Source organism: Pyrus communis, chromosome 11 (genome assembly GCF_041283825.1).
Source record: "Pyrus communis isolate YQ-2024b chromosome 11, ASM4128382v1, whole genome shotgun sequence".
NCBI classification, from domain to species: Eukaryota; Viridiplantae; Streptophyta; class Magnoliopsida; order Rosales; family Rosaceae; genus Pyrus; species Pyrus communis.
Window position 1 is genome coordinate 7718039 of NC_142575.1, and position 21670 is coordinate 7739708.

General features: G+C 35.7%; 2 protein-coding genes across 2 annotated transcripts; one reads left to right on the forward strand and one right to left on the reverse strand.

Moving 5' to 3' along the window:
* The first annotated feature begins 918 nt into the window (after positions 1-918).
* On the forward strand, positions 919-5043 carry LOC137743654 (4-hydroxybenzoate geranyltransferase 2). Its single transcript, XM_088679118.1, has 9 exons — positions 919-1362; positions 2314-2449; positions 3040-3161; positions 3448-3517; positions 3623-3772; positions 4135-4270; positions 4381-4477; positions 4662-4732; positions 4816-5043. The coding sequence occupies exons 1-8, from the start codon at positions 929-931 to the stop codon at positions 4729-4731; spliced, it is 1215 nt and encodes a 404-aa protein (XP_088535244.1). The 5' UTR covers positions 919-928; the 3' UTR covers position 4732; positions 4816-5043.
* Positions 5044-8667: 3624 nt separating this feature from the next.
* LOC137743578 (4-hydroxybenzoate geranyltransferase 2-like) lies at positions 8668-13365 on the reverse strand. The gene is made up of 9 exons (XM_068483499.2): positions 12919-13365; positions 11337-11472; positions 10830-10951; positions 10402-10471; positions 10151-10300; positions 9468-9603; positions 9263-9359; positions 9032-9105; positions 8668-8952 (listed from the first exon to the last, which is right to left on the reverse strand). The coding sequence occupies exons 1-8, from the start codon at positions 13329-13331 to the stop codon at positions 9036-9038; spliced, it is 1194 nt and encodes a 397-aa protein (XP_068339600.1). The 5' UTR covers positions 13332-13365; the 3' UTR covers positions 8668-8952; positions 9032-9035.
* Positions 13366-21670: the final 8305 nt, after the last annotated feature.

Consider the following 21670-nt stretch of genomic DNA (forward strand, 5'->3'; position numbering starts at 1 on the left):
AGACCTGATGACAAAATCCTTTACTATATATCTCAAGTGGTGGTTGATGGACGTCAGGAACAAGAATATCAGTACTAAAAGACAAGAATATCAAGACTTATATTAAGCTTGAAGTAGTGTTCAATGTAATCATACGGATGGTTGCCATTTCCATCTGCAACCGCGTGAATGACTAAAACAATTGAACTTATTTTGACGAAGACAATTGAACCAAATGCAGAAATGACATAAAATTCAACCTATGTGCTAGACCAAAGACAATTGACTTCGAATGCATGGATGAATAAAACAACGGGGTCTATAGTCTAAAGTGGAAGATATTTTCACATGCCACTAAGTTTTGATTTTGTTTTTATTATTGTCTAAGAAACGTTTGTCATGTGTTTAAAAAATGCACAACCTTTACCATAAATAATTGCCACATAGTAAAATAGTGACATTAAAAAATACATCATAAAATACTATATATTAAAATTTTATTTTAAAATGTGACTGTCACATAATTATTTAGTATTATCAAATAAATACACGTGTTATTATAAATTTATACATTTTTTTGTCGAAATAATAAATGTATACATTGAAACAACATGGATCAAAAAGTAAACTGCCTGATTTCAAGAACAAGTAGCATTAAAAAGTGACATATAATAAACTTAAAGACCGGTAACAATACAACATAACAAGGATGTGTCATCCAAACACCTATTTTTACCTATCACACACCATTCTCAAGTTTCAGCCGGTGAATCGAATGAATAGAAGAATATCAAATGGGAAATATTTAATTAACAAGAAGCACATGTGAAGTAAAAATGAGTGTGTAAATAACACCACTCTAAATAAAATATAAAAATTGCTGAATTGTACAACTACACCATATCTAAGACTAACGGGTGGTGCATCATTGAATGAAATATTCTGACAAATGGAGTCCTTTTTGGTGGTGTGTCGCACTTCCGCTTCAAGTAGGTTTCTGAAACATTCATATCCTCTCTCTCACACCCTATTCGCACCATCTTCTTATTACCCAACCTCCACCGCCACCATCACTGCCACCAGCAATCCAAACCCTTACCGCTATCCCAACGCAAGACGGTTAGGCTCGTTCTGTCAAAGGCACCGTGGGGATACTTGCAGTCGCGTTGGCTTTGATCACAGACTCGGATCGCACATGTCGTGCTCGTCTTCACCTTCTACTGCCGCAAAGAGAGGTGCAAATCAAACCATCAGCAATGATAACGACAAGGTTGAGGGTACTTGGATCGACTTGTACCTGCCAATGCGAGCTCAGCCTTATGCTAAGCTCGCTCGCCTCGACAAACCGATCGGCACCTGGTTGTATGCGTGGCCTTTTTGGTGGTAAGTGAAAAGAATGAGAGGAAAGTTTGAGTATTAACTGTTATGTAATAACTGTTATAATTAGGTTTATTTAGAATTAAGCCCTTGCAACTCTTATTTTTCAAACAAAAAATTCACATAATTTTAAACATCCTAATAAAATCGAAATTTCAGATAGACTGCCATACAAACAAATATGTAATCAAACGGTTGTAAATTCAAGCCAAGTTTAATTAATTCGCCGTACAATAGTTAATTTATTTAAGTTTTTTTTTTTAATTGGTGTGGAACTTTTGACATCCCACATCGTCCAGGGGAGTGATCCTTAAATGTATATTCATGTCTCTACCTGGCACAAGGTCTTTTGGGAGCTCACTGGCTTCGGGTTCCATAGGAACTCTGAAGTTAAGCGAGAAGGGGAATAGAGCAATTCCATGATGGGTGACCCACTGGGAAGTTGCTCGTGAGTTCCCAAAAACAAAACCATGAGGGAATGGTAAGTCCAAAGCGGACAATATCGTGATACGGTGGTGGAGCGGGCTCGGGAAGTGATCCGCCCCGGGCCGGGATGTGACAATTGGTATCAGAGCCTAACCCTGGTCGTGATGTGCCGACGAGGACGTTGGGCCCTTAAGGGGGGTGGATTGTGACATCCCACATCTCCTAGGGGAGTGATCCTTAAATGTATATTCACGTCTCTACCTAGCACGAGACCTTTTGGGAGCTCACTGGCTTCGGGTTCCATTGGAACTCTGAAGTTAAGCGAGAAGGGGGCTAGAGCAATCCCATGATGGGTGACCCACTGGGAAGTTGCTCGTGAGTTCCCAAAAACAAAACCGTGAGGGAATGGTAAGCCCAAAGCGGACAATATCGTAATACGGTGGTGGAGCAGGTTCATAAGTGATCCGTCCCGGACCGAGATGTGATAGAACTGGAAGTCAACTATGCTTATTGGTGGGTGCATGCGTGCAGGTCAACAGCATTGGCAGCAAATCCAGGGCAGCTTCCCGATATTAAGATTTTGACACTACTTGGATTTGGAGCTCTGTTTATTAGGGGCGCCGGATGCACCATAAACGATCTCGTTGACCGGGATATTGATATCAAGGTACAAATTAAGTCCATTATGGTCATTTTGTATGCGAAATTGATTTCTGTACACATTTTTTTCTGCAAACTTTTATTGATGTATGAAATTCTAAGGAAAACAATGGTGTACTCAATTTCCTTTTTGCAAATTGGTTAGACAATGAATTTAATCCTTTGGCTACGCTTCACAAATATTTATTACAGCGAACTGATGTCATCAGTTTATCTTGTTTTTATTAATTATTTATGGCCAAGCCACATTAGGAGTAATTATTGTCACTTGATGTTATTTGATCTATTATATAACTTAAATTAAAAAATTATTATCATCCCTATTAGTACACAACATGGTATAGTAGAATGGTGTACTGGTGGGACAAACACTAAGAAATTATTGTTAAATCACTTGGGTGACTTTTTTGAAAATTGAAGTTGAGACTCCGGGGTTTGGAACCTTTGGTTTCACTAGACATTTACGATTTCGCTTATATCTGGTTTGAATGCAGCACGGTAAATTTCTCTAATGATCAGGGGAAAGACGAAGAAATTTACTTTTTTGATGATTAATACTTTGTTTATGTGATAGAAGTTCTGCAATTGATTGATCAGGTGGAACGTACAAAGTCGCGGCCTCTTGCAAGTGGTGTTTTGACGCCTTTTCAGGGGATTTGTTTTCTTGGATTTCAATTGCTTTTGGGTCTTGGAATTTACCTTCAATTGAATAATTATAGGTAATTAGCATCCTTATTTAAATTCATTAGGATGATGCTAGAGAGACTATTTGCTTGAATTATATTTTGTAAATCACATGACAGTTGATAATTGGTTTCTTCTTTAAATCATTAAAGAAATAACTTAGTCATCACCCGTCGCATCATGTGATTTATAAAATATGTTTAAAAACGATCTCCCTAGTATTTTCCCTTTAGTTAATCTGATTAATTATTATGCCAATATTATTATAATCCGCTATGAATATGAAACTAGTTTGTGTAACTCATTAATTGGAATTTACAGCTGCGTTTTGTGCGTTTCATCCTGGTTCCTAATTTTCACCTATCCTCTCATGAAGAGATTGACATACTGGGTAATTGATTACAATTTCGTGACTACATTTAACGACTAATTACGTCATTAAAAAGTATAATATGGTATTATATATCACATCATAATGCGTATATATTTAGTGCAGCCTCAAGCCTATCTAGGTTTGATGATAAATTGGGGGGCTTTAATAGGATGGGCAGCAGTAAAAGGAAGCATTGATCCAGCTATAGTGCTCCCATTGTACTTTTCTGGAGTATGCTGGACACTGGTCTATGATACCATATATGCACATCAGGTAAAACAACGAGTAATGCTATGCACACCAAACTATTTTTTTACCAAGTTTTGTTCACCAATTAAATGCCTTAGATATTGTAAGTCATATGTTGGGACAGGAGACTGGACCTTACTTATTTTCAACAAGTAAAACTTTAACATGACATATAATTTAGTCATGAATAAATTTGGCAAAAAAATAATTTGGTGTCTCGAACATTATTGAAAACAAACACGTCGCTATTGTGCTCCTTGTCAAAAGTTGTAGTTTCCAAGATTTGAGTATGATCAAGTTATGGAATAATTAAGTAGTAATATAAGATAACTTTTTCGATGCAATCCAACAAAATTAAGACGTTTTCTGACCAAGCTTGCTTGCAGGACAAGGAAGATGATCTGAAAGTAGGTGTTAAGTCTACGGCATTGAAATTCGGCGGCTCAACCAAAAAATGGATTACTGGGTTTGGAATTATGTGCATGAGCAGTCTTGCCCTCAGTGGATACAATGCTGAAATCGGTTATTGTCTTTTTTCCCCTCTTTATTTTAATTTTTTTCTTTTTTTTCATAATTAATTTTCTCTTTTACCACATCTTCACACTCAAATCTTTCAATTATATATGGAGCAGGGTGGCCGTACTATACATTTTTGGGGGTTGCATTTGGACAATTAGCTTGGCAAATATCAACAGTTGATCTTTCATCCCCAGCTGATTGCAGTAGAAAGTACGTGTTGTCATGGAAAAAAAAACACTATTTAGGGCTCATTTGAAAACCAATTGGTATTTAATTTTGTTTTTAAACAGTTATCAAATGGGCTCTTAAGCTTACAAGTATTTATTAGTTTTGTTTTGCTTTGAACAAGATAAGCTTATTGACTTAGCATTTTCTCTTTTTGTATTGGTTCCAGATTTGTGTCGAACAAGTGGTTTGGCGCTATTTTGTTCATCGCAATCCTATTTGGACGACTTTCATCATAAGGTGGTATAAGGTCTATTAATGTTGAGCATATAGTAAGGTTGGTTATGTCTTCCATTAATTCTAATTTGGAGCTTTTTTGACAGATACAGTTCATCTTTCTCTTGCACTGCAGCAGAACTCGTGTATTGGCATGGAGGTTGCAAGGTCATCTAAATGCAGCACTCAAATGAGTGCAAGGATCAAACGTTGTAATATTTACTGTTGTATTTCAAAAATAGACCATTTTCTTGGGGCTTTTGTGGACTAAATGTTGTAATATTCATTTCAATTTGAAGTCAAACAGCAAATATGATGAAATTGTTCCATATTTATGTCAAACAAGTGTTTTGGTGCTTTTATTTTCAGTGGAATCCAGTTTCAGAATATACATACAGTTACTTGCAAGTTGCAACCTTGATGCAAACTCGTCTATATTATTGTCGATATTTCTCCAATTAAGAAATACAAAATATCCTCAACAAATCCAAATCCCTCAGAATGCATAAGCGTAATTGCTGTCCTTGAAAATGGTCCATGGTGAGATCGCCTTGTATTCTGCAAAACGTTCAAAAATGACAGATGGAAAAGAAGGATGATTCGTTGGTCTCGTTCTGGGCACTTGTCACCATCTCTTATGGCTCATGCACATGCTGGATACAGCACTTCGTTACACCAAAGAAATATCTCATGTATATGAAGTATTGTCACTCCTTCTCCACCTTTCTGTTGATCCTTATATTCCAATGGCTTAAGAATATCATGTCTGTGGCAATTTGATGTTTGATATTATTTTTTTGTTAATTTCTGGTTTTGGAAATAAAGTTGATGAAGAACAAAAAGGAATGAAGGAAAAAACTTGTATATTTCTGTGAAAGGAAGATTGCGGCTGAAATCATAGCAGAGCTTACACAACAAAACATTTTCTTACATCAATGGCTTTAGATCCAATCTATTCCATAAATAGTAAGTCATCTATGAGGACATGATACTTGGCTAAGTCTAAGCCATATGAGTTATACAAAAATGAATTTGAATCTAAACCTTACACTTGTCCAATTGACTAAAGAAACCATTGCAACTTAAATCAAATGAACCAGTAAAATAATTTACACTTCAACACTCCCTTTAAATTGTTGACTGCTTTTATTCCAAGCAATACTCTCAAGTAGTTGAATCATAGTTGAATCCATCCTGACAATGCCTTAGTGAATATGTCTGCAACCTGTTTTACAGGGAAAGTGCTCATAGGAGCCGCGAATATACTACATAAGGGGTTCTTCTAATCTGCAATACTTCAAATTCATAACACATTCTTGCAAGGCTTCTCAGATGAAATGGTATCTCATATTGATGTTCTTAATTTTCTGGTGAAAACATGATTCTTTGTCATAGCAATGGCTGAGGTATTATCAACCATAAGTGGAGTTACATGTAGCTCCTTGAAATCCTCAAGCACAAATCTCAATCAAATGTCTTGACTTGTTGCTTCGGCTGCATTAACATACTCAGCTTCTGCAGTTGAAAGTCAAATACAATGTTACTTGACTGAGGCCCTAGAGAACATTCTGCTTCCAACGAAAAATCCATATTCATAGGTGTTTTCATGTCATCTTTACTGCCACTCCAATCACATAGTAACTTATCAACAAAGCTTCTTTACCCTTTTGATACTCAATCTTCCATAGTCACTGCTACTCTAATATACTTCTTACTAATGCAATGTGTAAATCTAGCTAGTAAGCTAGCTGCAAACATGATGTCTGGCGTTGTGGCTGCTAAATCTAGCAGACTCCCAACATTCTGTCTACACACATTTTCCTTTGCAGGATCACTGTTATCATTCTTGCACAATTTCTCACTTGTAACAAGAGGTGTGCTAACTTGCTTGCAGGTAAATATGCTCTTGACAGGTAAATATGCAAAGTCAATGCATATTTCTTTTGACAGGTAAATATGCTCTGTATCATACCCATGCCAAGGAAATGATAAAAGAGCCCCAATATACCATGTCATCATCTCTGACTTGAATTCAGCAAGCACCTCTTCACTACTTCCAGTACACACAATGTCATCAACGTTAATTGAGACAACTAAGGGTCTATTTGATACTTTACTTGAATCTAACTTTTTAAACTCAAAAACAGTTTTCAAGTTTTAGATCTTAAAAACTTGTTTGGTAGGACTATTTTCAAAAACTGAACTCAAGACTAACTAAAAAATATAGTCTATTCTCTAAAAACATAAAAAGTGAGTTTTTAGAGTTTTTAAACTTAAACTCACTCATTTCTTTTCTCTCCTTCCTCCTCTCTCACTCCAAATCTCTCTCTCTCTCTCTCCCCTCTCTTTTTTTACATTTTTCATCTCTCCTCCAATATGCTTTATTCATTCTCTCGGTTCTTTCTCCCACTCATCTTTCTCTCTATCTCATCCAATCCTTTCTCTTCTTTCTCTTTCCTTCAATCATCTCTTACTTTCTTTCCTCCTCTCTCTTTCTCCCTCTCCTATGACCCCCTATTTTTAGATCTCTTTGTCTAATTTAAGTCGTAAGATTTAAAAAATTTAAATCGCAAACCAATCAAGTTTTTGAGTCTTAAAGAAATTGTTTTCAACAAATGTTTTTGAGAAATAATAAAAAATTTCAAATAGGATACCAAACAGGCTCTAAAATTCCAGAATTCCCCTTGGTCTTGATGGATAATGTTGCCTCACTTGAACTTCTGGTGTATCCACAATCAATGAGATATGAGTCGATTTCTTCATACCAGGCCCTTGGTACCTATTTTATACCATACAAGGCTTTCTTCAATTTGTACACTTTGTCTTCAGCATTTTAACCACAAAACTATCTGGTTGATCCATATATACCTCCTCCTTTAGTACACCATTATGAGGGTCCTGATGGTATCTAATCTAGCCACACAAGCATATGTCTCGTTAAAATCTATCTCAAGCTTTTGTACATAGCCCTTGACCACAATCCTTGCCTTGTGTTTTGGTATTGAGCCATCTAAATTCAGTTTGGTCTTATAGACCCATTTGACACCAATTACTGGCTTTTCTTACTAGTCTATTAATTAGCTCTAATATTTCATTCTTCTCAATCATCTCCATTTCAGCTTCTATGGCCTTTTACTAAGCCTTGTCCTTTGCAGCTTCTTCATAGTTTTTTGGCTCAATTATGCACATGTTACACCTTGCATATATCTTACTAAGATCCTTCATCTTCACAGGTGTTGAGCTAGGGGTAGTTGATTCTGTCTCAAAACTATGTGAACTTGAACCAATCTCAGATGAACTTGAGCCAATTTCAGCTTAAGAATCATGAGTACTAAAGGCTGGAACATGGGGAATCAACTGAAAGGTGGAGAGGAAGTGACAGTACTTCATATACATGAGATATTCTTTGGAGCACGAAGTGCGGTATCCAACTTGTGCACGAGTTAAAAGAGGAGATGACAAGCGCCCAAAACGAGTGACAGTACTTCATATAGATGAGATATTTCTTTGGAGTCACGAAGTGCGGTATCCAGCTTGTACACAAGCAAGAAGAGAAGATGACAAACGCCCAGAACGAGACCACGTATCATCCTTCTTTTCCATCTGTCATTTTTGAAAGTTTTGCGGAATACAAGGTGATGCCAAGAACATACTTTATCTCCCCACGGACCATTTTCAAGGCGAGCAATTACGCTTATGCATTCTGAGGAATTTGATTTGTTGAGGGACATTTCGTAATTGTGAATTGGAGAAATAACCAAAATAATATATACGAGTTTGCCTCAAGGTTGCAACTTGCAAATAAAAAGGGCAACCCCAAGCCAGCAAAAGTTATCTGCTTTGCAAGGATCAGAGGAACGTCTATCATACGTAGTTTTACCTTTGTTTTCCAAGTAACTATATATATATATATATATATATTCTGAAATATGATTCCACTGAAAATAATAGCACATATATATTCTGAAATATGATTCCACTGAAAATAATAGCACCGAAAACACTTGTTTGACACAAATCTGGAACAATTTCAGCACACCTGCTGTTAGACTTCCCAATTGAACTGAAAATTACAACATTTAGTCCCATAAAGCCCCATGAAAATGGTCCACTTTTGAAGTAAAACGATAAATATTACAGCATAAACATTGATCCTTGCCCACATTTGAGTGCTGTATTTAGGTGACCTTGCAACCTTCTTGCCAATATACGAGAACAGTGCAAGAGAGAATGATGAACTGTATCTGTAAAAAAGCTCCAAATTAGAATTAATGGAAGACATAACCAACCTTAATATATGCTAAAAATTAATAAACCTTATACCTCCTTATGATGAAAGTCGTCCAAATAGGATTGCGATGAACATAATAGCGCCAAACCACTTGTTCGACACAAATCTGGAACCAGCACAAAAAGAGAAAAGGCTAAGTCAATAAGCTGATCTTGCTCGAAGCAAAACAAAACTAATAAATACTTGGAAACCTAAGAGCCCATTTGATACCAATTGGTTATCAAACGAGCCCTAAATAGTGTTTTTTGCATGACAATGCGTACTTTCTATTGCAATCAGCTGGGCATGAAAGATCAACGGTTGATATTTGCCAAGCTAATTGTCCAAATGCAACCCCCAAAAATGCATAGTACGGCCACCCTGCTCCATATATAGTTGCAAGATTTGGGTGTGAAGATGTGGTAAAAGAGAAAAATTATGAAAAATATAGGAAATTATAATAAAGAGGGGAAAAAAAAAGACAATAACCTATTCCAGCATTGTATCCACTGAGGGCAAGACAGCTCAAGCACACGATTCCAAACCCAGTAATCCATTTTTGGGTTGAGTCGCCAAATTTCAATGCCGTAGACTTAACACCTACTTTCAAATCATCTTCCTTGTCCTGCAAGCAAGCACGGTCAGAAAACATCTTAATTTTGTTGGATTGCACATTGAAAAACTTATCTCATATTCTACTTAATTATTCCATAATTTGATCACACTCAAATCTTCGAAAATACAACTTCTGACAGGGAAAAAGCAACGTGTTTGTTTTCAATAATATTAAACTATTTTTTCGCCAAATTTATTTATGACTAAATTATGTGTTTGTAGACTGTACGCATGTTATAGATTTTGTTGAAAATTAGTAACGATTAATCTCCTTTTCCAACATAACTTACAAAAACTAAGACATTTTATAGGTGAATAAAACTTGGTAAAAAAAAATTTGGTGTGCATAGCATTACTCCTTGTTTTACGGATAAGGATTCTCTCCGGATTCTCTTTGTGGGAATCCGGAGATTAATCAATCGTGTCTATTTATCGTATATCGTATGGTCAGTTTTCGTTAAGTAATATTTATATTCAATTTTAAAATAATTTCTAACCGCACGATATATAATGAACGAACATAATTAATTGATCCTCCAGATCCTCACAACGATTACCTGATGTGCATATATGGTATCATAGACAAGTGTCCAGCATACTGCAGAAAAGTACAATGGGAGCACGACAGTTGGATCAATGCTTCCTTTTACTGCTGCCCATCCAATCAAGGCCCCCCAATTTATCATCAAACCTAGATAGGCTTGAGGCTGCGCCAAATATGCATTATTATGTGATGTAGAATACCACATTATACATTATAATGACGTAATAAGTCATTAAATGCAGTCATGAGATTGTAGTTACGTACCCAGTCTGTCAATCTCTTCATGAGAGGATAGGTGAAAATTAGGAACCAAGATGAAACCCCCAAAACGCAGCTGTTAATTCCAATTAATGAGTTACACAAGCTAGCTTCATATACATAGCAGATTATAATAATATTTGCATAATAATTAATCAGATTAACTAAAAATGCTAGGAATAGTTAATATATTTAAGATAATTACATATTTACCAATACCGTTTCAATTCATCATATTTCATCGGATTCGAGATGTGATTGACAATATTTTGTAAATCACGTGATGCAACGGGTGATGGTAGAATTATTTCTTTTATGATTTAAAAAAGAAATCAATTATCAACTACCATATCATATGGGTTTATAAAATATAAATCAAGTAAATGATCTCTCTAGAATCATTCTAAATAAATCTTAGTAAGAAAGCTAATTACCTATAATTGTTCAATGGAAGGAGAGTTCCTAGAACCAAGAGCAATTGAAATCCAAGAAATGAAATCCCCTGAAAAGGTGTCAAAACACCACTTGCAAGAGGCCGCGACTTTGTACGTTCCACCTGATCAATTAATTGCAGAACTTTTGTCATATGAACTAAGTAATATTTTTTTTTTTTTTTAGTCAGAGAACTAAGTAATTATCTATCAAAGAATAAATTTCTTCATCTTTCCTTTGTACGCTCCACCTCATAATAATTTTTAAATTACGTGTCATAATATGAGTAGATTAATAATATCAGGTGACAGTAATTAATAATTAAAAACAAGATGACATCAGTTCACCGTAATAAATATGTTGTGAAATGCAGCCGAAGGACTAAATTCAGTATCTAACCAATATGCAGAAAGAAAATTTCATAAATAAATAAAAGTGACCAGAAAAAAAAAAGTGTATATAAATCAGTTTCGTATACAAAATGACCATATATAATGGACTTAGTTTACCTTGGCATCAATATCCCGGTCAAGGAGATCGTTTATGGTGCATGCGGCGCCGCTAGTAAACAGAGCTCCAAATCCAAATAGTATCAACATCATAATATCAGGAAGCTGTCCTGGACTTGCTGCCAGTGCTGTTGACCTGCATGCACCCACCAAAAGCATAATTAACTTCCAGTTAAAACAAATAAATTAATTACGTCGACGTTGCCAGCGTTTAGAGTGCAACTTATACGATATGAATATAACGTCACTGTAACAACTCATACAAGTGATATGTAACACGACATCAAAAAGATTTATACATTATATCAGTGATACTTGACACCAAAATACCCTTGCCATATATGTAAATCTTTTTTCTAGCAAACGTTAGAGCATCTTCAATCTTGGAGATGCATATGTAGGTGGAAATTGAAAAGCCACTTTTATACTTTCATATACATCTATGGAGATGTAAATTTTAGTTTTGCTCCAATGCATAAATGTAAATGAGGAGATCAAAAATTTAATTTATTCGTTTTTGTGTAATTTATTTTTTTGTTAACTCTTAAAAAAAAATTAACGTAACTATTTTTTTCGCACAATTCAATCAAAAAATTTCAAAATTTGGACAGCATCGATTTCATCTCATTCGGACGCTAGTTTCATCAGAAGAAGGTTAAAGTAAAACTATAAAAAAATAAAATAAAAATAAAAAAATTGGATGAGGAAGTGTTTTGTGTGAGAATTGAAAGAAAAGAAAACTGGTGGCTGGATGAACAAACGTTATGCCTGTATAAGGGGACCTTTTTTCAAATGGTTTTTTCATTTTTCTTTTTTTTTTTGGGCGATTAAATGGTATTTTTTGGATTATTTACAACCATTTGATTAAACTTTGCTTGAATCATGACCTTCCAAATGCGTGGCGAGTATTGGGTATATTTGCGCGTGGGAGCGCGTTTACTTCCTTTCCTTTCCACTTCCACGTGAACCTCTCTCCAAGACTGGCGCAAATTCCGACCTTTGTACATTGAAATGCGTAAAAAAAAATTTACTAAATATATAAAAAGTTTATTTCTACATTAAATATATTTAAAAATTAATATTTAAAAAATATATATATACAAATATTACTTAAATATTACTCGTACATCCGCAAAACCGGAGGATATTCCCGCCAACCAAGATGTAAAAGTGGGTTTACGACCTCATTTGCATCTAGGATTGGACATGCACCTAAAACAATGCTTTTTAGCCAGATCTCACTTTTCATTTTGGTTCTTATGATTTAAAATTGATAAAAATACTCTGTGAGATTCTTCATCCTTAATCATTTTGATCATTGTATGAAAAATTTCCACTAGATTAAAGAAACAGCATGTTCAAAGGAGGAGGGGTTGATTTCACAAAAATACTCTGAATTTAACAGAAATTTCTCACAGAATAACTAAAATGACCAATAGTGTATAATCTCATGACCATTTCATTTTAAATCTCAAAGATCAAATTGATGAATTATGTCATTCTCATGTACCGTTATGGATTAAAAAATCCTAATTATTTAACAGTAAGTACTCAAACTTTCTTCTACATTCCTTTCACTTACCACAAAGAAGGCCAAGCAAACAGCCAGGTGCCGATCGGCTTGTCGAGGCGAGCGAGCTTAGCATAAGGCTGAGCTTGAATTGGCAGGTACAAGTCGATCCAAGAACCCTCAGCCTTGTTATTTTCCTCGCCGCTGGTTTGATTTCCACCCTTCTTTGGGACAGTAGATGGTGAAGACGAGCTCCAGATCTGCGATCTGAGTCTGAGATCGAAGTCAAAGTGACTGAAAGTATCCCGAGGACAGTGCCTTTGACTGAATGAGCCCCACCGTCTTGCGTTGGGATAGCGGTAAGGGTTTGGATTGCTGGTGGCAGTGGTGGTGGGAGTGGAAATTGGGTGATAAGAAGAGGCTGCGAAGAGGGTGCTAGAGAGAGAACGTGAAGGTTTCAGAGACACCACCAAAAAAGACTCCATTTGTCAGAATATTTCACTCAAAGATGCAGCACACTTCGGTCTCTTCGATATGGAGTATTTATACAATTTATGGTATTTTTATGTTTTGTTTTGTTGTATTGTTGACAGCTATTAATTTATTATAGGGGAATTTTGATATATAGACGCTTTGATTTTAAACGTAATAAATTAAACATCTATTAGACTGTTACTTTTGAAAATTTGATTAAACATTTTTCTAATAATTTTGGTGCTTAATATCATTTCATTTTATTTTCTTAGAAGTCTATTCATGTTTTTTTATTGAAATATTTATGTTAGTAAATTAAATAGAATGTAAAATAAACTCGTTAGGTACGTTTGGTTATAACGGTATGTTTGATTATATCGGTATATTTGGTTACTTATAAGATGAATACATTTGGTTTATGATATATCTGAATTTCCAGTACATTTGGTTTCTTGGTATATTTGAATTTTTGGTCATTTAGTTTCTTGGTGCATTTGAATTTTTGGTATATTTAATTATGGTACATATGAATTTTTGGTACGTTTTTTTTCATTACTTTTTTTTACTAATAATGAGGAATTACTTTAATTAATTATTTTTTTACAAAAAGAATCATTAAAGACATAGGAGCTTAAATTACTTTAATTATTTTTTTTTAATAGAAAGATTCATTAAAACGTAGGAGTTTAAAGGACTGGGAAATTAATTTCCTAGATTGTAGGCAATTAGTTACAAAGTGAAGTGATGTTGCCTTTAAACTAATTATAGGTAATTTTAAAATAAAGAAATGTTGATGTGGTAATTGGTCAAAGTCTCTTAATCTAAGTTTAAAAAAGAACCAACTGTAGACATCGAAATTTCAGTAAAATAAATGTTAATCAATGTATTAAAATTACAACATTTATTTACTTCACCAACCTCACACACTTACTTCACCTACAACATCTATTTACTTCACCAACCTCACACACTTACTTCACCTACAACATCTGTGATATCCCGTCCCTAAAATTATTATTTTATTTTATTCTTGACGTATTTCGAAGATTTGATTGGAACTAGTTCTTTATTTCTCCAAATTTGAGAAAAACGAAGTGAGGGTTACTTTAGTCATTTCTAATTTTCTTGACCTTTTCGGTCAACTCTTGAATTGGTTAGGTAGAGTTCGATTCCATGAGCGCGTAGGCGTAAACAGATCTTATTTCCGAGTCCGAACGGAGAAGTTAGAGTCGTTTGAAGTTGGTGGCATTTTGGTAATATTACCAAATTGCTATAAATTAAAGGGGAGGGAAACCTCCAGAAAAAAAGGGGGGAGAGTTTTTCGGAAAAATGGGGGAAATGAGCTGCCTAACCCGTTTTTAGGGAGAAATTGACTCATAAACCCACCAAACTTGACCCACTTGTATCTTTTTCATCCGAGCTCCGTTTTGGATGATCTTGGTGTCCATGGAAAGCTCTTGGCGAGCCCTACATTTTTGTGATTTTAGATTTCCCCATTTCCTTTCCATCTTTGCAGCTCGATTTCGCAAAGTCCACGACTTTTCCGGCGGTTTTATCATTTTTCCGACGATTCCGGCAATGATTTCCTTCGAGTGAGGTATGAAACTTCATCTACTCTTCATAATCTTCGAGTAGGTATGCTTAGTTCGTGCTTTCGTATTCGTTTTAGAGTTGGGTGTTTAGAACACCTAGAAATCCGGTTTTCTCCGGTAAAATTGGACGGTTTTCGGTTAGAAATTATCGTCGGCCTAGTTGTGAAAAGTGTTTCCCTTGTTGAGCTCTAGCTACCACGTAAATTTGAGCTCCTCTAGTTAATGTTGAAATTCGGGGTTTGTAAACCCTCCACCTTGACTTCCACCGCGTGTGGAGGTGCGTGGGATCGTTCACGAGTGTTGTCTAGGTTTTAAATACCTTCTAGTGATCATGTGAACCTATGTCTAGCTTGGTTGCCAAAGATTCAATTGTTGGGTGTGGTGATCAATTTGGATCACCACTTGTTTGTGTGATTGACGACAATTCGACCATTGGATCATAATGAAATTTTAGTATGTTATCCTCGAAGCATAATGTGGACTTTGGAAAGTTATGGATCATAAATCGGATTTGCGGATTGTTGTGGACCCCATCGTTGACCGAGAGTTGATTTTTGGTCAACATGTCTCGGAATGTTCTAAATAATAAAATTAGTACCATGGGAGACTTAAGTGAAGTCTAGTGGGCCTACATTGGTTAGAGAGTGACTTGAACATGTGTGATATGGTTATTACCTTGATTTCTTATATTGGTACCATCTGTGAATTTAACTTGATCTTATAATGTCATTCTATTGAAATGTGATTATATATTTATATATATTTATATATATTTAGCCATAGACCTATGTTTATCAAACATGATTTGGCTTGTGTACTGATGATGATCGTGGTAGGTGAATTGACGTGCATATTCGAAAGGTGTTTGAATTACATAAATGGTATGTTATGATGAAATGTGAGTGACTTTAATATGTGTGAATATGAAATGGCTTTATAATCATTTTTCCTATAAATTGTTAATTTTCATATTTAGCCAATGATATAGTTATATGAAGTGGGATTTGACGTGCATATTGGAAACATGGTTTGTTTTGTATGAATGGCTTGATTTGATGAGGTGAGGGCTAGTGGTGGACCGTTAACCCATTGTCATCGGGTTTGTTGCTTTGAAACGTGTCAATGCTCGTTTCATTATTTCATTTCTTGTTTCGTTGAGCCTTTATAACTTGAGTAACTTGATTCATGTGTTGTTTCATCGATTGGTGGTTATGCAATGTACTCCGCGATTCCGTTGAGTGATGGTCCGGAATCCTTCCTACTCCACTCTGCGATTCTGTTGAGTGATGGTCAGGAATCGTATCTTGGTTTGGGTTCCGTTGAGTGATGGTCCGGAATCCCTCTTACTCTGTGATCCCGTTGAGCGATGGTCTGGGATTGTATCCACCTTAGTTCATTGAGTTTAGTTTGAGATGGTTGCAAAGGTGTAGGCTTTGGATGAACTATGTCGCCCTACTTCTACTTTCATTGTGTGTATGTGAATATGGATGTGAGATGCTATGGTTGTTTGGATTGAACTTTTGGATGTTTGGGTGACTCCCTCGGTGTTTTCAAAAGTTTGGTATTGATTTCTTAAGAAATATTTATATTCAAGGTTTTTAAATTATGATTGACGGCTGGTTTTATTATTGTATCACATGCTTATTTTATTGTCCCTCACCCGAGCCTCTCAGCTTATCTGAGTGCCTGAGTTGCCAGTGCACCAATTCCATAATGTTGGCATTGACTTTACATATGACAGGTATGAGTAGATTATGGGAAACCGCTTGATATTTTGGTTCCGTTAAGTGGTCTGGAACCCAATGTTGTTGGATTCCGTTGAGTGGTCCGGAATCCTTGCTCTAGTTCATTCCGTAAGGTGATTTAGAATCCTAAATTCGAGTAGATGGGAATTACCCACAATAGATATTGTGAAAATAAATTAGAATTACCATGTTATTATTCTTAAACCCAAATTGGGAATTATGTAGAGTTCTTTAATTAAATTCGTGAAATGATATGTTATCTCACTGATTGCTTAACGAAATTAAATGTTAATATTGTACTTCGTGATTCCTTGACATGTTACAAGCTATGTATTGAAATATAATGTTGGAAGTATAGTGATTAGTATGATGAAGTGAAATGTGATTTGAGTTGTGTATTGGAATTGGCTGTGACATGTGATTGAAACGCATATTGAATTGCTTGGGAGATGTGAGTTCTAGTAAATGACCGATGACCCATTGTGATGTGGATTTTGCTCAATATTGCTTCGTTCGTTGAGTTTCGTGAATTGGGTAACTTGAATCATGTCTTGTTCCTTCGAGCCGTTGTTATGTTTCTTGGACTTCCGTTCAATTCGGTTGGGTGGATTGGAACTGAGTTCTGTTTGGATTCCGTTGAGTGATGGTCCGGAATCCCCTTTGGAGCCTTGGTCCGTTGGGTGGTCCAAAATCCCCTTTTCCAAAGATGTAGTCTTCAACTGAATTGTGTTGCTCTAGCCTTGCGTTTCGACTTGTTGTATGTGTTATTGATGATGTGATGGTTGACATTATTGATTGAGGTGATTATGGAATGACGCTGCATATGAGTGGGGTCATCATGAGTATTTTAGTTGATTAATACTTCTAGAGATTAATGTGTGCTTTGTTAATTCTTAACTATGTTACACACTATGAAATGCGATTGTATGTGGAAAACGTGATGAATTATGTGATGGTTGAAGTGGAAAAAGTAAATCATCATGTGGGATTGATATGTTGGATACCATGGTTATGGTTACGACTAGACTCGTTGATAAATGTGGCTAGAGAATGGTATTGTACATCGTTGGTTCTTGAAAATGATATATGTTGTGAATTGCGGTATCATGTTGTGACATAATTGCCTATATATTGTTGGAGGGGGAAATCATGATTTTCATATGGGTTGTTATGTAACCCTGAGTCAAGTAATTTCATGCTTGTCGAGTTCTATTGATTGATTGAGAAACGTTATACCTTTCGACTTAATTGGAGTGTGTTATATGTCAATTATTGTGCATGACGAACTACGAATGGCTTGATCCCTGTTTAGGGTACGTAGGCAGTCTAACGGGGAGGTTAGATGCAGTCATAAAGCATACGAAAATAACTATGTAATTCGATTATTGTGTTGTGCTTGCCCATATCTCGGAGGTGAGATATGGTAGATACGGATTTTTGGTGACGTCACGTGTCAATTCTGGACGTATGTCGGGATTGAGGCGTGACAACATCCACTTACTTCACCTACAACCTCCACTCACTTCACCTACAACATCCACTTACTTCATCTACAACATCTATTTACTTCACCAACCTCACACACTTACTTCACCTACAACATCCATTTACTTCACCAACCTCACACACTTCACCTACAACATCCACTTACTTCACCTACAACCTCCACTTACTTCACCTACAACCTCCACTCACTTCACCAAAAAAATGAATGGTGGTGATTCACTCTCAAAGCCTATAAATGTTGAGCATATAGTAAGGTTGGTTATGTCTTCCATTAATTCTAATTTGGAGCTTTTTTGACAGATACAGTTCATCTTTCTCTTGCACTGCTGCAGAACTCGTGTATTGGCATGGAGGTTGCAAGGTCATCTAAATGCAGCACTCAAATGAGTGCAAGGATCAAATGTTGTAATATTTACTGTTGTATTTCAAAAATAGACCATTGTCTTGGGCTTTTGGGGACTAAATGTTGTAATATTCATTTCAATTTGAAGTCAAACAGCAAATATGATGTTGTTCCATATTTATGTCAAACAAGTGTTTTGGTGCTATTATTTTCAGTGGAATCCAGTTTCAGAATATACATACAGTTACTTGCAAGTTGCAAACTTGATGCAAACTCGTCTATATTATTGTTGATATTTCTCCAATTAATAAATACAAAATGTCCTCAACAAATCCAAATCCCTCAGAATGCATACGCGTAATTGCTGTCCTTGAAAATGGTCCATGGTGAGATCGCCTTGTATTCTGCAAAACGTTCAAAAATGACAGATGGAAAAGAAGGATGATTCGTGTGGTCTCGTTCTGGCCACTTGTCACCATCTCTTCTTGCTCGTGCACATGCTGGATACAGCACTTCGTTACTCCAAAGAAATATCTCATGTATATGAAGTATTGTCACTCCTTCTCCACCTTTCTGTTGACTCCTTATATTCCAATGGCTTAAGAATATCATGTCTGTTGCAATTTGATGTTTGATATTATTTTTTTGTTAATTTCTGGTTTTGGAAATAAAGTTGATGAAGAACAAAAAGGAATGAAGGAGAAAACTTGTATATTTCTGTGAAAGGAAGATTGCGGCTGAAATCATAGCAGAGCTTACACAACAAAACATTTTCTTACATCATTGGCTTTAGATCCAATCTATTTCATAAATAGTAGGTCATCTATGAGGACATGATACTTGGCTAAGTCTAAGCCATATGAGTTATACAAAAATGAATTTGAATCTAAACCTTACACTTGTCCAATTGACTAAAGAAACCATTGCAACTTAAATCAAATGAACCAGTAAAATAATTTACACTTCAACACTCCCTTTAAATTGTTGACTGCTTTTATTCCAAGCAATACTCTCAAGTAGTTGAATCATAGTTGAATCCATCCTGACAATGCCTTAGTGAATATGTCTGCAACCTGTTTTACAGGGAAAGCGCTCATAGGAGCCGCGAATATACTACATAAGGGGTTCTTCTAATCTGCAATACTTCAAATTGATAACACATTCTTGCAAGGCTTCTCAGATGAAATGCTATCTCATATTGATGTTCTTAATTTTCTGGTGAAAACATGATTCTTTGTCATAGCAATGGCTGAGGTATTATCAACCATAAGTGGAGTTACATGTAGCTCCTTGAAATCCTCAAGCACAAATCTCAATCAAATGTCTTGACTTGTTGCTTCGGCTGCATTAACATACTCAGCTTCTGCAGTTGAAAGTCAAATACAATGTTACTTGACTGAGGCCCTAGAGAACTTCTGCTTCCAACGAAAAATCCATATTCATAGTTGTTTTTCATGTCATCTTTACTGCCACTCCAATCACATAGTAACTTATCAACAAAGCTTCTTTACCCTTTTGATACTCAAATCTTCCATAGTCACTGCTACTCTAACATACTTCTTACTAGGACAATCCGTAAATCTAGCTAGTAAGCTAGCTGCAAACATGATGTCTGGCGTTGTAGCTGCTAAATATAGCAGACTCCCAACATTCTGTCTATACACATTTTCCTCTGCAGGATCACTGTTATCATTCTTGCACAATTTCTCACTTGTAACCAGAGGGGTGCTAACTTGCTTGTTCTTGTATCCAAATTTATTCAGCAAAGTCAATGCATATTTCTTTTGATAGGTAAATATGCTATGTATCATACCCATGACAAGGAAATGATACAAGAGCCCCAAGTCAGTCATTTTATACCATGTCATCATCTCTGACTTGAATTCAGCAAGCAACTCTTCACTACTTCCAGTACACACACTGTCATCAACATTAATTGAGACAACTAAGGGCCTGTTTGGTAATTTAATTGAATCCAACTTTTTAAACTCAAAAATAATTTTGAAGTTTTAGGCCTTAAAAACTTGTTTGGTATGACTATTTTAATAAACTGAACTCAAGATTAACTCCAAAATATAGTCTATTTTCTATAAACATAAAAATTGAGTTTTTAGAGTTTTTAAACTTAAACTCACTCCTTTCTTTGCTCTCCTTCCTCCCCTCTCACTCCAAATCTCTCTCTGTCTCTCTCTCTCTCTGTCTCTTCTTCTTTTTCTCTCCTCTTTTTTTTTTTTTTTACATTTTTCGTCTCTCCTCCAATTTGCTCTCTTCATTCTCTCGGTTCTTTCTCCCACTCCTTTTTCTCTTTATCTCGTCCGATCCTCTCTCTTCTTTCTCTTTCCTTCAATCATCTCTTACTTTCTTCCTCCTCTCTCCTCTTTCTCCCTCTCCTACAACCCCCCATTTTTAGATCTCTTTGTCTAATTTAAGTCGTAAGATTTAAAAATTTTAAATCGCAAACCAATCAAGTTCTTGAGTCTTAAAGAAATTGTTTTCAAGAAATGTTTTTGAGAAATAATAAAAAATTTCAAATAGGATACCAAACAGGCTCTAAAATTCCAGAATTCCCCTTGGTCTTGATGGATAATGTTGCCTCACTTGAACTTCTGGTGTATCCACAATCAATGAGATATGAGTTGATTTCTTCATACCAGGCCCTTGGTACCTGTTTTATACCATACAAGGCTTTCTTCAATTTGTACACTTTGTCTTCAGCATTTTAACCACAAAACTATCTGGTTGATCCACATATACCTCCTCCTTTAGTACACCATTAAGAAATACATATTTGACATTTGGTTGGAACAATTTCCAACCCTTTTGTACTGCTAAAGCAATGAGAGTCCTGATGGTATCTAATTTGGCCACACGAGCATATGTCTCGTTAAAATCTATCTCAAGCTTTTGTACATAGCCCTTGACCACAAGCCTTGCCTTGTGTTTTTGTATTGAGCCATCTAAATTCAGTTTGGTCTTATAGACCCATTTGACACCAATCACTGGCTTTTCTTAATAGTCTATTAATTAGCTCTAATATTTCATTCTTCTCAATCATCTCCATTTCAGCTTCTATGGCCTTTTACTAAGCTTTGTCCTTTGCAGCTTCTTCATAGTTTTTTGGCTCAATTATGCACATGTTACACCTTGCATATATCTTACTAAGA

Coding starts and splice junctions, on each gene's coding strand:
- LOC137743654 (XM_088679118.1), top strand. CDS start 929: ATGGAGTCCTTTTTGGTGGTGTGTCGCACTTCCGCTTCAAGTAGGTTT. Junction 1,363..2,313: donor TATGCGTGGCCTTTTTGGTG/GTAAGTGAAAAG, acceptor GCATGCGTGCAG/GTCAACAGCATTGGCAGCAA. Junction 3,518..3,622: donor TGAAGAGATTGACATACTGG/GTAATTGATTAC, acceptor TATTTAGTGCAG/CCTCAAGCCTATCTAGGTTT.
- LOC137743578 (XM_068483499.2), bottom strand. CDS start 13,331: ATGGAGTCTTTTTTGGTGGTGTCTCTGAAACCTTCACGTTCTCTCTCT. Junction 11,473..12,918: donor TTTGCTTGGCCTTCTTTGTG/GTAAGTGAAAGG, acceptor GGGTGCATGCAG/GTCAACAGCACTGGCAGCAA. Junction 10,301..10,401: donor TGAAGAGATTGACAGACTGG/GTACGTAACTAC, acceptor TATTTGGCGCAG/CCTCAAGCCTATCTAGGTTT.